Source organism: Hyla sarda, chromosome 8, assembly GCF_029499605.1.
Source record: "Hyla sarda isolate aHylSar1 chromosome 8, aHylSar1.hap1, whole genome shotgun sequence".
Taxonomy (NCBI): domain Eukaryota; kingdom Metazoa; phylum Chordata; class Amphibia; order Anura; family Hylidae; genus Hyla; species Hyla sarda.
This window is the reverse complement of record NC_079196.1, coordinates 27,544,050-27,560,985: the sequence shown is the minus strand read 5'-3', so window position 1 is coordinate 27,560,985 and position 16,936 is coordinate 27,544,050. Positions and strand designations below refer to the sequence as shown.

Here is a 16,936-nt window from a genome sequence, read left to right as displayed (position 1 = left end):
TATCGGTGTCCTTTCCCAAGTTAATATTACATTTAAACAAGAATTGAGTAAGATAAAGAAGCCAATGGTCGGGGTCAACATACTCTTTGCACCCTGCACAGTGCATATATGATGATATTTCTAAAACAGGTTGTGCATATTATACTGTATATCAGACTTTCTAGATTATTAGATGCTGACATATAAATACATATATATTCTTTTAATCTGACAACCAATAATAAAACTTTATTTGTCATCTATGGGCAGGAGGAATAGAATAATTTTCTTGTGCATAATGAATTACACTTAAAAGTAGTGTTTCCCAACCAGTGTGCCTCCAGCTGTTTCAAAACTACAACTCCCAGCATGCCCGGACAGCCAACGGCTGTCCGGGCATGCTGAGAGTTGTAGTTTTGCAACAGCTGGAGGCACGCTGGTTGGGAAATACTACTCTAAAGGCAGCAACTGAAGTCATATATTACCTCAGTTTAACCAGTGTTGCACCACTACATCACCAGGACTGTGTATTTTTGAACGGCTACTGCGCAACTACTGAAGATTACTGCACCAATGTTGCATCACTATCTCATCTCCCCACTACTGTATGAATACCATATCACTACCAACCCATTACTGCACTTTACTTAATTACTGTAATATCACTGCACCACTGCAGTTATATGTTATCACTACTCTATCACTACGTATCACTAATGTATAACTATATAACTACAGTACTTCTGATTTACTACTGCACTGCTCTCTCACTACTGCTGCACCACTACAAAACCAATACAATAGCATTACTTTACCATATGACTACACCCTTACTGCACAACTATGTAATGAATGCAGCATTACTGCTGCACCACTACATAACCAATGCTATATCACTACTTTACTATCACTGCACCCTTACTGCACAACTACGTAATGAATGCAGCATTACTGCTGCACCACTACATAACCAATGCTATATCACTACTTTACTATCACTGCACCCTTACTGCACAACTACGTAATGAATGCAGCATTACTGCTGCACCACTACAAAACCAATACAATATCACTACTTTACTATCACTGAACCCTTACTGCAGAACTACCTAATGAATGCAGCATTACTGCTGCACCACTGCATAACCAATACAATATCACTACTTTACTATGACTACACCCTTACTGCACAACTATGTAATGAATGCCGTATTACTGCTGCACCACTACATTACCAATGCTAAATCACTACTTTACTATGACTGCATCCTTACTGCACAGCTATGTAATGAATGCAGCATTACTGCTGCACCACTATATTGCCAATACTACATCACTACTTTAATATGACTACACCCTTACTGCACAACTACATAATGAATGCAGCATTACTGCTGCACCACTGCATAACCAATGCTATATCATTACTTTACTATCATTGCACCCTTACTGCACAACAACGTAATGAATCCAGCATTACTGCTGCACCACTACCACACCATTTTGTCACCACTATTGAACAACTAGATAACTACTGCATCACTACCACAATGCTTTCACACAACTACTACAACTACACCACTTCTGTACCTCTATTACCAAGGCCGGCCCTACAATTGGACCCAGGCGGCACCTTCACAGGGGCAGCACATTGACACCCCGAGAAGATTCTTGACCCCTTTGTGACCCATGATAGAACTAGTCCATCATGGTGCTGCACAGGGTATATGGAGCAGGCTTCTGACTCAAGCCCGCTCCACACCTGGTAACCCTCACCTGTTTTCAGTAGCTGGAGGCCACCGGCTATTAACCGCCGGCTATTAACTCTTTAGATCGCTGCTGTCAAAACTGACAGCGGCATCTAAAGGGACCTTTAATCTGTCCCTGGAGGTCTAGTGGAGTGGATCGCCCCCCCTGCGGTACAATCGTGAGGGAAGGGGGTTGGCGATTCACTGTGGAGGTAGCTGCAGGGCTTACCTCTGCTTCCTTTTGGTCCATGGCTCTGCATTTGATAGAGCCTGTCTGGACCAGGCTTTACCAAATGATTGCAGATCACACAGATCAATGATGTTCTATGGAATGAAGAGCAATGATGTTCTATTGGTCCCCTAAGGGACCAATAAAGTATAGAAAAAAAAATTATAAATTATAAATTATAAATACTCACATTAAAGGGGTACTCCAGTGGAAAACGTTTTTTTTTTTTTTTTTTTTTTTTTCAAATCAACTGGTGCCAGAAAGTTAAACAGATTTGTAAATTAGGCTAGTTGAACGAAGAAGAAAAAAAAGTTGCACCGTGTGAATCTGCTGGAGTGAATAAAGGACAAGATTTTGTATACTGCTCCTGGTTGGTGAGTGCGACTTTTTTTTCTTCCTCGTTCAACTAGCCAATACAAGTTACCTTTACTTATTGGTCTGCACCTCCACGCAGCAGACATTGTCCACCCCGAGGTCACAGCAGCTTACCTACCCCGTATATCCTAGTGGCTGATTGGATACAGCAGTGCCGGGCGCTATACCTATCCTTGCAAACAAGTCAGATTTGTAAATTACTTACAGAGGAAATTATTTTCTTTTTGGAACACAGAGCTCTCTGCTGACATCATGACAACAGTGGTCTCTGCTGACATCTCTGTCCATTTTAAGAACTGAAATAAAAAAGCACAAACGGATGTGCTCCGTAGTGTAACGCCAAAGGTGAGTTGGTAACGCTAAGTGTGAATTGCGCTTACCACATGAAGTTGTACTCCAACCAAGTACAACAATGGAACAGGGCGTATCATCAAAAGGTCTCTGCAGCTTCGTCCCGCTGAAATAGAATCACGATAAAAACAAGCAATCTCCAGGTAGCAGAGCGGGATCAATGGAAGCGCTGAGACCAGATAAGAAGTTAAAAGGATTTATTTCCCATAATGCAACGCGTTTCACGGTCACCCGCTTCCTCAGGCAACCTGATGCCTGAGGAAGCGGGTGACCGTGAAACGCGTTGCATTATGGGAAATAAATCCTTTTAACTTCTTATCTGGTCTCAGCGCTTCCATTGATCCCGCTCTGCTACCTGGAGATTGCTTGTTTTTATCGTCATTTTAAGAACTGTCCATAGTAGGAGAAAATCCCCATAGCAAACATATGCTGCTCTAGACAGTTGCCAAAATGGACAGACATGTCAGCAGAGAGCACTGTGTTGCAAAAAGAAAACAATTTCCTCTTTAGTATTCAGTAGCTAATAAGTACTGGAAGGATTAAGATTTTTTTAAAGTAATTTACAAATCTGTTTACCTTTCTGGCACCAGTTGATTTAAAAAAAATATGTTTTCCACCAGAGTACTCCTTTAACTTCTTCCTTATTAAAAGTTCAAATAACCCCCCTTTTCCCATTTTTCATATAAAAAACATGTAAACATTTTATAATAAACATATTAGGTATTGTTGCATGCATCATTATCAAAACTATTAAAATATAACATTTTATATCCCGTATGGTAAATGGCGTTAAAGTAAAAAAATTACAAAAGCCCAGAATTGCATTTTTTTTATTTTTATTATGTCCTCCTGATGTGCAATGGCATAGTACTTAATAGTAGTGAATCACTATTGCACTACTCCTGTACCAATACTGCACCACAATCCAAGCACTACTGTATCACTACTTTATTATTACCATAACACTACTTTACCACTGCCACAACCATTTAACCTTTACTACATCATTACTGCATGACTACCACACCATTTCATCACTACTACTGAACAACTAGATAACCACTACTGCACCACCATTCACCAAAACCTAATTGCTGCTGCACAGCTACCTCATTACTACCTGACCACTACTTTGCCACTACTTAAAGGAGATATCCAGTGCTGAAAAACATATCCACTATCTTAAGGATAGGGGGTAAGTTTCAAATCATGGGGGTGCGACTACTGGGGCCCCCCCACAATCTCCTGTACAGGGCCCGGCAGCCAGCGGGAAGGGGGCGTGTTGACCACCGAACAAAGCGTTGGTCAACACCCGCTATCTGGCCAGCGAGCCGGGGCCCCGTATGGGAGATTGCGGGGGGCCCCAGCGGTCGGACCCCCGCGATCTGAAACCTCTTTAACTACTTCTGTACCACTACTGCACTAATACAGCCCCAATGACCAAGTACTACTACACCACTACTTTACTATTACCGTAACACTATTGTACCATAATATTACTATTATCGTAACACTATTGTACCACTGCCACAACCATTTAACCTTCACTACATCACTACTGCACCACTACCACATGATTTTGTCACTACTATTGAACAATTAGATAAATACTGTGTCACTACCACACCACTACAGTACAACTACTACACCACTACAGTACAACTACTACACCACTACAGTACAACTACTACACCACTACTGTACAACTACTACACCACTACTGTACAACTACTACACCACTACTGTACAACTACCACACCACTACTGTACAACTACCACACCACTACTGTACAACTACCACACCACCACTGTACAACTACTACACCACTACTGTACAACTACCACACCACTTTTTTTTTTTTTTTTTTGATTGAAAGAGCTTTATTTTCCGTTCAGTCATTACAAGTCGTACAATAAATTACAGTCACACAAAGCATGATAGTACAATACACAGCAAAGGTTCCCTAAGCTATACATCGCACACCATGCTACTCTAACATTCAGCTCAATCCTGCAATAGAAAAGCACAAGAGATCAAACAAAAACCTAATAATACAATCTGTGATCGGGGTAGGGGTGTGGGCGACTATGTGGGGGTAGGGAGGGGGCGGATCACAGGGCCAAACTGTTGGGCTGTATCTTCAGGGAGACATGGGAGAAGGAGAGGGGTCTTCACTCCTCTTCTTCCTCATCAACGGCCGAGCTGTCCAAGATGGAATAGTCTCTAAGCAGGTTCTTGATGAACCTGCGGCAGTCCCGGACGGACATGTTTTCCCTGTTGATCACGAGGCGGTTCCTGGAGAGCCACACTGCGTCCTTAAAACAGTTCATAAGGCGCCAGGCCTCCTGGATGGCCTCCACGTCGTGGGTCCCAGGGAACAGGCCGTAAAGCACCGAATGGTACGATAGGCAGCTCCTGGGCACTGAGTCTCTGAGTTCATGTTCTAGGGCGTCCAACAGACCCTGTGCAAAGGGGCACTGCCAAAACACGTGGAAAGATGTTTCCTCCACGTAGGGGCAACGGGTGCAGTACCGGGTCTTGCACAGGTTGCGGGCATGCATGAATGACCTGAGAGAGAGACCTCCCATGACGGCCATCCACGACAAGTCCTTGTGTCCATTGGTAAGCCGCTTTGAGGCCACATTGTTCCAAACTGTCTCTGCAGTGGCTGCGGGGAGTCCCGGAACCAGCTCGGTCAAGTCCTTAGCTCGGATGAGCTTGTGGATTGTCTTCGGCTTCCATAGGTCGGGTTTCAGTCCTTCCAGCTGGTGCTCCCTCACAAACCGGACAACATCCCCATAGAACCAGGGAGTGTTCCAGTTGTAAGGGATGGAGCTGTCCCACTTGTCCCAGCCCAGCTGTCTCCAGAGGGGCATGAGAAGCAAGCGAGACATGGACCTGCCCGCTGAGCCAGTCTTTTCAACAAGAGTCCGCTGCACCGTGACACATGCAAAGGAGGCCCTCAGCAGAGCGGGGATGTCGGGTATTCCCTTCCCACCCTTGCGGGGTTCCTTGTACATCACGGTCCTCTTGACTCTGTCCATTTTGCCCCAGACGAAGCCAAACACTGTCCGGGTGATGGCCTTGCAAACGGTGGTATGGGGAGGCCAGGCCTGTGCGGTATATTGGAGCACAGGCAAAACTTCACTCCGCAGGACAAGTGCCTTGCCTTCCATCGTGAGCTTTCTGGAGCTCCACAGTCCGATCTTTGAGTTTATCCTTCCTAGTCGGTCTTGCCAAGACTTAAGGGCCGCTCCTTCCTTCCCGAACCAGACTCCAAGAATTTGAATGAAGTCCGGCTTAATAGTAAAGGGGAAGGGGGCGGAAGAAGCCAGGTGCCACTCCCCGAAGAGCATGGCCTCCGACTTCCCGCAGTTGACTTTTGCCCCCGAAGCTCTGCCGAAGTCCTCGCAGGTCTGGACGAGTGCAGTCACCGAACGCTGGTCAGCGCAGAAGACGGTCACGTCGTCCATGTAGAGCGAGCACTTGACCTCGTGGCGATCTGGTCCTGGTGCGGTGATCCCTCTGATCTCTCCATTCTGCCGGATAGTCTCAGCGAAGAGCTCTATAACACAAACAAAAAGGAGAGGTGAAAGAGGGCAGCCTTGTCTAACCCCTGAAAGAATGGAAAAGGGGTCAGTCTTCCAGCCGTTCACCAACACCGTGCTGTAAATGTCAAAATACATAACGTTAACAAAAGAGCAAAACATCTTCCCCAGACCCAGCCTGCGCAAAACCCTGTCCATGAATGCGTGGGAGACACGATCGAACGCCTTCTCCTGATCTAAGCTGACCAGGGCGGCGCGGCCCCCGCGGTCCTGGATGTAATGGACCGTGTCTCTCACAAGGGCAAGGCTGTCGGCAATCCTGCGGCCAGGAATGCTGCAGGTCTGGTCCGGATGGACGATCTGCCCCATGACAGGTTTCAGCCTGTTGGCCAGCACCTTGGCGAGGATCTTGTAGTCCACGTTCAGGAGAGAGATGGGACGCCAGTTTTTCAGGTCACATCTCTCCCCCTTCCGCTTATACAAGATCGTGATCATCCCTTCCCTCAACGACGGAGGCATTCTGCCCCCCACCACCATCTCCTCGTACACCTCCAACAGGTCCGGACAGATCAGGTCACCCAGCGCTACGTAGAGCTCGGCCGGGAGACCGTCACTGCCCGGGGTCCTGCCGGGCTTAAAGGATCTAGCGGCAGAGAGCAGCTCCCCCACCGTCAAGGGATCGTCCATAGCCGCCGCACCTGCGGGATCAACAACGTTAGTGACACCTGACAGGAACCTCTCGGCGGCTTCGGGGTCGGATGACTTGGGGGCATAGAGGTTGCTGTAGAAGTCGTGGACGACCCCCATCACTTCCTCCTTGCCGCTCCTCATGTGTCCGGTCTCATCTCGTAGCTCAGTCAGGGGCGTGTGGCCGGCATGGAGCTTCCTGAAAAAGAAAGAGTTACATTTCTCACCCTTCTCCAGGTTCTCCACCTTGGAACGAAAGACGATTCGCTTGGATTCCTCCTCAAAGTGCCTTTTCAAGCTCTTTTTGGTCTCCTCCAGCTCCTCCCTGACGTCCCAGCCACACTGGAGCAGGTCCTGCAGGGACCGCAGCTCGCGCTGCAGTTTCCTCAAGTCCCACTTCTTCGCACACGCCTGTTGTCTGCCTTTTGCCTGAAAGAAACAACGGAATTCGACTTTAACATATTCCCACCAATCGCTGATGCACTTGAACAGACATTTGTCATTTCGCCATACAAGGTACGCATCCCTAAGTTCCTCCATGACCTCCCTCTGCTCCAACAGGGCACAATTCAACTTCCAGGAGCCTGGGCCAGGTGGGAATCCATGGCCCAGAGTCCCCCGGAATCGAATGGCCCTGTGGTCAGAGAAGAAGCAGGGGACCATAGAGTACGACACCTTTCTGACTGCTCTCGAAGTGAAGATGAAGTCTATCCGAGAACGGAGCGAGCCATCGGGGCGGCTCCACGTATAGTTTACGGAGCCGTTCCCGATGGACCCGACAACGTCCTGCAAGGATGCCTCCGTCACCATCTCAATCAGCAGTTTAGACGTCACGTCCAGGTTGGCGGATGTGCCAGAACTGCGCCCGTCCACCTCAATGGGGCAGTTGAAGTCACCACCCAACACTACTGCCCTAGTGGTGGCGAGTTCAGCCCGCAGGGCCTGGAGAACCTCCAGTCGGACATCCCTCTCAGGGGAGGCGTACACGTTGATGAGCCGCACGGGCTCACCCGCCCAGGAACCGTCTGCGACAAGAAGTCTGCCACAGACGAGCTCCCGGACGGAATCAAGTGCAAAGTTACCTCCCCTGATCAGGATGGCCACCCCCGCAGACCTATTGTCGCCCCCACCAGACCAGTAGGAAGGGCCGTGAGGCCACTGCCTGGCCAGATGGTTGTAAGACCTAGAAGCAGACAAAGCACATTCCTGCAACATGTAAACATCACACCTCTGGGAATCTAAGAACGTAAGAACAGTCTGGAATCTAAACCAAGCTCTAATACTCCTCACATTAATGCAGAAGATGTTGAGATCAGCCATGGGAATAAAAAAAAAGAGAGGTTAGTTCTGATACTAGTTACCAGTCTGGTCGGACGGGTCCTCTTCTCTGGCGCCTGTCGGCTCGTGTGGCTTCTCGTAGCGCCCTTCCAAGAACTCGTCGTAGACCGTGTTGGACGGAGTGTCCAGGATTTTCTTAACCTCTGGGTCCTGCAGCAGCTCCTCCATAGATTGAGCTTGGACTGGCTCTGCTTGGACCTGCTCCACTTGGGCCTGCTCCATCACCTCCTCTCCTTCTGAAGCCTCAGGGCTCTCGCAGACCTGCTCCATCTCCTCCTCCTCATCTGAAGCTTGAGGGGTTTCGCAGGTCTCGATTATCTTTCTTTTGTGGGACTCTTCTGATACGTTGTCCCTTCCTTTCCTCTTCCTCTGTATGGTACCTGGGGGAGGAAGCACAGGAAAGTCCTCCGAAGGGCGGGCACCAGCAGCTGGAGGGGGGTTAGGTGCTGCTGGGCCAGGAGAGAAAGGAGGCTGGGTGGGGCGGGGGGCAGGAGAGAGTGCCCGGGCAGGGGAGGACGGGGCAGGGGTGGGCCGGGCAGGGGAGGACGGGGCAGGGGTGGGCCGGGCAGGGGAGGACGGGGCAGGGGTGGGCCGGGGTGGGGTACGGGGGGCAGGGGTGGGCCGGGGTGGGGTACGGGGGGCGGGGGTGGGGCGGGATGGGGCAGGAGGGGCGGGGGTGGGACGGGATGGGGCAGGAGGGGCAGGGGTGGGACGGGATGGGGCAGGAGGGGCAGGGGTGGGACGGGATGGGGCAGGGGTGGGACGGGATGGGGCAGGGGTGGGGCGGGATGGGGCAGGAGATGGGGCGGGAGGGGCAGGGGATGGGGCGGGAGGGGCAGGGGAGGGGCGGGACGGGGCAGGGGTGGTGGCTTTCGCCTTCTTACCCTCCTTGGTCGGCTTGGCCATCCGTGGTGTTGGCTCCGGAGCTGGGGCTGGCTTCGGTGCTCTCGCTGCCACAGATGCCCATGTTCTCTCCCTCTGGGGGCAGTCCTTGTAGCTGTGGGCTGCCAGTCCGCAGAGGTTGCAGGTCTTGCTCTTGGGGCAGTCCTTGGTCGTGTGACCTGTCACACGGCAATACCTGCAGGCATCCTCCGTACAGTCCTTGCCCTCGTGGCCCATCTTGCCACATCTCCTGCAGGTCTGCGGCATGTCCGGGTAGAAGATAAGTCCTGTGGAGTTGCCCAAGGAAAATGTCGTTGGCAGGTGCTGTAGTCCGTCTGGAGAAGCAGGGTTCTTGTTGAGTCTGACGACCACAGACCACTTGCAGGTCCAGTATCCGAGTGAGTTCAGGATGCGGGTGGGCTCCCTCACCACGGTGCAGAAGCGCTTCAGGAAGGTCGAGATGTCCGTGCCTGGGGTGTGTGGGTTCCGCATTGAGACCGTCACCCGCCTCTCCTCTCTTTGAATAAGGCAGTTGCCCACAAAGCGAGAGAAAGGGGATTCGGGACTCGCCGCTTTCACCACCTCCCAGTATCTTCTACAGGTCCCAATGGTGGCAAAGGTGATGTAGAAGATTCCCGAAAAGAAGGTTGCTATTCCCAGGGTGTCAGCCGTGGGGAAGCCTTGATCCGCCAGCATCTTCTTGCAGAACACGTCGTGGGACATGTCCGGCACCCTTCCGTCCACGGGCTTGAGCTTCAAGGCAACAGTCTGCCTCATCCAGGGCTCCAGGGTTGGAGCTTCCAGGTTAGGAATTCTGCCGCCCTTCTGCCTTGCCGTGGTGGAGGTTGAAGCTTGCTGTGGTTGGGGCTGGACCTCCAGGCCTTGCCCTGCAGCCTCCTGGGTGGACTTGCTGGTTGAGGCCATGGCTTCTTCCAGCAGGCTCTTTTCCGCTTCCTTGCTTGCTTGTGGAGAGAGGCTTCGCAAAGTCTTCTTTCCCGGGTGGGAGGAGCTATGCAGATCCGGTTCCGGTGGGAGGAGCTATGCAAATCCTTCTCCAGAGGCAGCGAGTTTCTTCGAAAAGATTCTGCGCCGCCTTCCTCTTCGCCGCTGTTCCGGAATTCACCGCCGATTCCCTTCTTCCAGGTTCTTCGTCGGCTTCTTCCGGAGCTGCAGTCTTCAAGATCTTCTCCTTCTTCAGATGTTCCGAGGCAGGCAGGAGACGATCTTCAGGTGGTATGCTCTAGAGAAATGCGGTTCTAATAAGAACGAAAAGTACTGCAATCGTACTACGCAAAATCTCTACCACAATGCTTGGAGTTCTTCAGACCGTAGCGATCATGGTATCTCCCCTCCCACTACCACACCACTACTGTACAACTACCACACCACTACTGTACAACTACTACACCACCACTGTACAACTACTACACCACTATTGTACAACTACCACACCACTACTGTACAACTACCACACCACTACTGTACAACTACTACACCACCACTGTACAACTACTACACCACTATTGTACAACTACCACACCACTACTGTACAACTACCACACCACTACTGTACAACTACCACACCACTGCTGTACAACTACTACACCACTACTGTACAACTACTACATCACTACTGTACAACTACCACACCACTACTGTACAACTACCACACCACTACAGTACAACTACTACACCACTTTTACATAACTACTACACCAGACCAAATTGCTACTGCATAACTACCTCATCACTACTTTACCTCATAGAAACATAGAATATGTCGGCAGATAAGAACCATTTGGCCCATCTAGTCTGCCCAATAATCTGAATCCTATCAATAGTCCCTGGCCCTATCTTATATGAAGGATAGCCTTATACCTATCCCTATCTTATATGAAGGATAGCCTTATGCTTATCCCATTCATGCTTAAACTCCTTCACTGTATTTGCAGCGACCACTTCTGCAGGAAGGCTATTTCATGCATCCACTACTCTCTCAGTAAAGTAATACTTCCTGATATTACTGCAGAAACCTTTACCCCTCTAATTTATAACTATGTCCTCTTGTGGTAGTTTTTCTTCTTTTAAATCTCCTCTCCTCCTTTACTGTGTTGATTCCCTTTATGTATTTAAAAGTCTCTATCATATCCCCTCTGCCTCTTCTTTCTTCTATACATGTTAAGGTCCTTTAACCTTTCCTGGTACCGTATATACTCGGTATAAGCTGAGTTTTTCAGCACGATTTTTCGTGCTGAAAACACTCCCCTCGGCTTATACTCGAGTGAACTCTCCACCCGCAGTGGTCTTCAACCTGCGGACCTCCAGAGGTTTCAAAACTACAACTCCCAGCAAGCCCGGGCAGCCATCGGCTGTCCGGGCTTGCTGGGAGTTGTAGTTTTGAAACCTCCGGAGGTCCGCAGGTTGAAGACCACTGCAGCCTTCGACATCATCCAGCCCCCTCTCACCCCCTTTAGTTCTGTACAGTACTCACCTCCGCTCGGCGCTGGTCCGGTGCTGCAGGACTGTCCGGTGAGGAGGTGGTCCGGTGGGATAGTGGTTCCGGGCTGCTATCTTCACCGGGGAGGCCTCTTCTAAGCACTTCGGGCCCGGCCCCAGAATAGTCACGTTGCCTTGACAACGACGCAGAGGTACGTTCATTGCCAACGTACTTCTGCGTCATTGTCAAGGCAACGCCTCTATCCCGAGCCGGAAGCGCGGAGAAGAGGCGCCCCCGGTGAAGATAGCAGCCCGGAACCACTATCCCACCGGACCACCTCCTCTCCGGACAGCCCTGCAGCACCGGACCAGCGCCGAGCGGAGGTGAGTACTGTACAGAACTAAAGGGGGTGAGAGGGGGCTGGATGATGTCGAAGGCCGCAGTGGTCTTCAACCTGCGGACCTCCGGAGGTTTCAAAACTACAACTCCCAGCAAGCCCGGACAGCCGATGGCTGCCCGGGCTTGCTGGGAGTTGTAGTTTTGAAACCTCTGGAGGTCCGCAGGTTGAAGACCACTGCGGGCGGATGATGACAAGAGGATGATGAAGGGGGGGTGTGGGATGATGAAGGGGGTGTGTGGGATGATGAAGGGGGGTGTGTGGGATGATGACAAGGGGATGATGAAGGGGGGTGTGTGGTTTGATTACAAGGGGATGATGAAGGGGGTGGGGATGATGACAAGGGGATGATGAAGGGGGGTGGGGATGATGAAGGGGGGGTGTGGGATGATGATGAAGGGAGGTGGGGATGATGACAAGGGGATGATGAAGGGGGTGTGTGGGATGATGACAGGTGATGATGATGAGGGTCTGGATGATGACAGGCGGTGATGATGATGAGGATGTTAATGACGGGGGTCTGGATGATGACAGGGGGGGATGATATATTTCCCACCCTAGGCTTATACTCGAGTCAATAACTTTTCCTGGGATTTTGGGTTAAAATTAGGGGTCTCGGCTTATACTCGGGTCGGCTTATACTCGAGTATATACAGTAAGTTTTATCCTGCAGTCCATGTACTAGTTTAGTAGCTCTTCTTTGAACTCTCTCTAGAGTATCTATATCCTTTTGGAGATATGGCCTCTAGTACTGTGCACAATACTCCAAGTGAGGTCTCACCAGTGTTCTGTACAGCGGATGAGCACTTCTCTCTTTCTACTGCTTATACCTCTCCCTATACATCCAAGCATTCTGCTAGCGTTTCCATATGTTCACAAAATATCACAAATTCGAATATGTCCTATGCCGCTCATCACTAGTCACCATTGCTGCACCATTACGGCCCCACTACTTCACTACCACAGATCTACAGTAGTGTTGAGCGTAAATATTCAAATTGGGAATATGCTAATATTCAGGAATATGCAAATATCGACACTTCCAGTCAGATGACACTGATTCCTCCCTTCTTTTAGGTGAAAGAAATAATCGTGCATGCGCACTATGCTAATTTAATTACGAATTTTCGCATGAAAGTAAAAGAGAACGAATATAGCAAATATGCAAATTTCGCTAACATAGGATGAATATTCGTCCATTTATTCGCAAAATATCACAAATTTGAATTTGGCCTTTGCCGCTGATCACTAGTCACCACTGCTGCAGCATTACGGCCCCACTACTTCCCTACCACAGATATACAGTAGTGTTGAGTGCGAATATTTGAAATGCATTTTTTTTACCGCAAATATCAGCACTTTGTGATTTTGCGAATATTTAGAATATAGTAATATATATATATATATATATATATATATATATATATATATTCGTAATGACGAATACTCGTTTTTTCTTTCATTTTTATTTTTTTTGCGAAAATATGCAAATATTAGCAAATATGCATGTATCGGCACTTCCAGTAAGGGGACACTGATCCCTCCTTTCTTTTAGGTGAAAGATATAATCGCGCATGCGCACTATGCAAATTTCATTACGAATTTCCGCATGGAAAAAAAATGCTAATTTGGCGAATATAGGAAGAATATTCGTCCATGTATTCGCAAAATATCGCAAATTCGAATTTGGCCCCTGCCGCTCATCATTTATTTACAGCACCGTGGAAGCCAAAACCTCCTATTTTTCATTTCACTACTATCATACAGTAAAACCAGTGCAACATTTATAACCTACACAAAGTACAACACTAAAGAGAAAAGCCTCAAACACCTCTTCCCAGGACTCCGTCTATAGGAGCGCGCAGGCACCGGGGCCACGTTTGCTTACCTCCCATGCATTGTTTCCGAGACATTAGAGATCCTGACCACCGCTGTACAATCCGCCAGCGTCAATAGAGAGAAGCCTTGAATCAACTTTTCATGCTCTCCATCTCATCTTATAGTTGAAGTATATATCCCCGGCATGATAGGCGCACGTTAAACACCGACATAAAAACAAGTGACTCACCGTGAGCTGGAGAGGAAACCCTGAAGGGTATGAGGAAAGTGAAACATATATGTCAAGGCTCCATTAACTCTTTCCTGCCTTCCAAAAGACAAAACTTTAACATTTTTTCATCGATAAGGGGGGGGGGGGGGCACTTTAGGGTACAATGGGGTATTATTTGAGGGCACAAAGTAAGATTAATACTGGGGGGCACAAAGGAGGAACAATTATTAATTTTTGGAGGGAACAAATTGGATTCTATTACTATGCGGTTTACTTTTTATTGTGTGACACAAGGAGGGAGGTCGTAGTGTAACTTTGTTGTAGGGGACAAAGGGTTATTATTTTTTGTGGAGCACTTTGAGGGGGCACTAAGAGGGGCATTGGAGTGGCAGTAGAATTGTAGTCGGGGGCAGGTAGAGAAGAAAAGTGGGAGGAGAATAGGGGAGATTTATCAAAACCAGTTCAGAGGAAAAGTTGCCCAGTTGCTCATAGCAACCAATCAGATCGCTTCTTTCATTTTTAACAAGGCCTCTGCAAAATGAAAGAAGCGATCTGATTGGTTGCTATGGGCAACTGGGCGACTTTTCCTCTGGTTGCTATAGGCAATTGGCTAACTTTTCCTCTGGACATTTTTTGATATATCTCCCCCAATGACTCTAGTCCAGTGGTCTCAAACTGTGGCCCTCCAGATGTTGCAAAACTTCAACTCCCAGCATACCCGGACAGCCGTTGGCTGTCCGGGCATGCTGGGAGTTGAAGTTTTGCAACATCTGGAGGGCCACAGTTTGAGACCACTGCCCTAGTCAGAGAAGATACCCTACTTGATGTAACTGCAGTGAATGCACTTTTCACTGCTATCTAACTCTTATTTACTGACTATAATTTAAAGCAGTGGTCTCCAAACTGTGGCCCTCCAGATGTTTTAAAACTACAACTGCATGCTGGGATTTGTAGTTTTGCAACATCTAAAGGGCCACAGTTTGGAGACCACTGGTTTAGGGCAATACTGCCATACATGGTCCTGGACTGACTTATTGGGATATCCCCTCATTTATTAATGCACAAGCATCTATTAGCCTATTTCAATATGAGTTTCTTAAACTGGACATTCCCCTTTAAGTGACTTTATATCTTTGTAAAAATGAACCACAATGGGAGTTTTCCTCACTACTTCTGTATTTTTTTAGAGGGAAGTGTTTTAGTACTACTTTACAGTGTAAAAGAGGGTCATTTCTTCAGTGTTGTCACATGAAAAAATACCAGATAAATTTACGAAAATGTCAGGAGTGGACTCACTTATGGGATATACTGTATATATAATGTGAGGGGTGGACTCACTTATGGGATATACTGTATATAATGTGAGGGGTGGACTCACTTATGGGATATACTGTATATATAATGTGAGGGGTGGATTCACTTATGGGATATACTGTATATATAATGTGAGGGGTGGACTCACTTATGGGAGATACTGTATATATAATGTGATTGGTGGACTCACTTATGGGATATACTGTATATATAATGTGAGGGGTGGACTCACTTATGGGATATACTGTATATATAATGTGAGGGGTGGACTCACTTATGGGATATACTGTATATATAATGTGAGGGGTGGATTCACTTATGGGAGATACTGTATATATAATGTGAGGGGTGGACTCACTTATGGGATATACTGTATATATAATGTGAGGGGTGGACTCACTTATGGGATATACTGTATATATAATGTGAGGGGTGGATTCACTTATGGGAGATACTGTATATATAATGTGAGGGGTGGACTCACTTATGGGAGATACTGTATATATAATGTGAGGGGTGGACTCACTTATGGGAGATACTGTATATATAATGTGAGGGGTGGAGTCACTTATGGGATATACTGTATATAATGTGAGGGGTGGACTCACTTATGGGAGATACTGTATATAATGTGAGGAGTGGACTCACTTATGGGATATACTGTATATATAATGTGATGGGTGGAATCAGTTATGGGAGATACTGTATATATAATGTGAGGAGTGGACTCACTTATGGGATATACTGTATATATAATGTGAGGGGTGGACTCAGTTATGGGATATACTGTATATATAATGTGAGGAGTGGACTCACTTATGGGATATACTGTATATATAATGTGAGGGGTGGACTCACTTATGGGATATACTGTATATATAATGTGAGGAGTGGACTCACTTATGGGAGATACTGTATATAATGTGAGGGGTGGACTCACTTATGGGAGATATTGTATATATAATGTGAGGGGTGGACTCACTTATGGGATATACTGTATATATAATGTGAGGGGTGGACTCACTTATGGGATATACTGTATATATAATGTGAGGGGTGGACTCACTTATGGGAGATACTGTATATATAATGTGAGGGGTGGACTCACTTATGGGATATACTGTATATATAATGTGAGGGGTGGACTCATTTATGGGAGATACTGTATATATAATGTGAGGGGTGGACTCACTTATGGGATATACTGTATATATAATGTGAGGGGTGGACTCACTTATGGGAGATACTGTATATAATGGGAGGGGTGGACTCACTTATGGGAGATATTGTATATATAATGTGAGGGGTGGACTCATTTATGGGATATACTGTATATATAATGTGAGGGGTGGACTCACTTATGGGAGATACTGTATATATAATGTGAGGGGTGGACTCACTTATGGGATATACTGTATATATAATGTGAGGGGTGGAGTCACTTATGGGATATACTGTATATATAATGTGAGGGGTGGACTCACTTATGGGATATACTGTATATATAATGTGAGGGGTGGACTCACTTATGGGAGATACTGTATATAATGTGAGGGGTGGTCTCACTTATAGGAAATACTGTATATAATGTGAGGGGTGG

The 16,936-nt window shown here is 47.6% G+C and overlaps 1 protein-coding gene across 4 annotated transcripts in view; it reads right to left on the bottom strand.

The window, feature by feature from the left end:
• Window positions 1–14,501, bottom strand: part of KYNU (kynureninase) — a 186,731-nt gene extending 172,230 nt beyond the window's left edge. For 3 of the 4 annotated variants that reach the window (XM_056535587.1, XM_056535589.1, XM_056535595.1), the window contains exon 1: window positions 13,861–14,026. In XM_056535587.1, coding sequence (XP_056391562.1) covers window positions 13,861–13,885 — 25 coding nt within the window. In that variant the 5' untranslated portion in view covers window positions 13,886–14,026. The other variant, XM_056535590.1, reaches the window with a different exon arrangement.
• Between the last annotated feature and the right edge of the window lie 2,435 nt (window positions 14,502–16,936).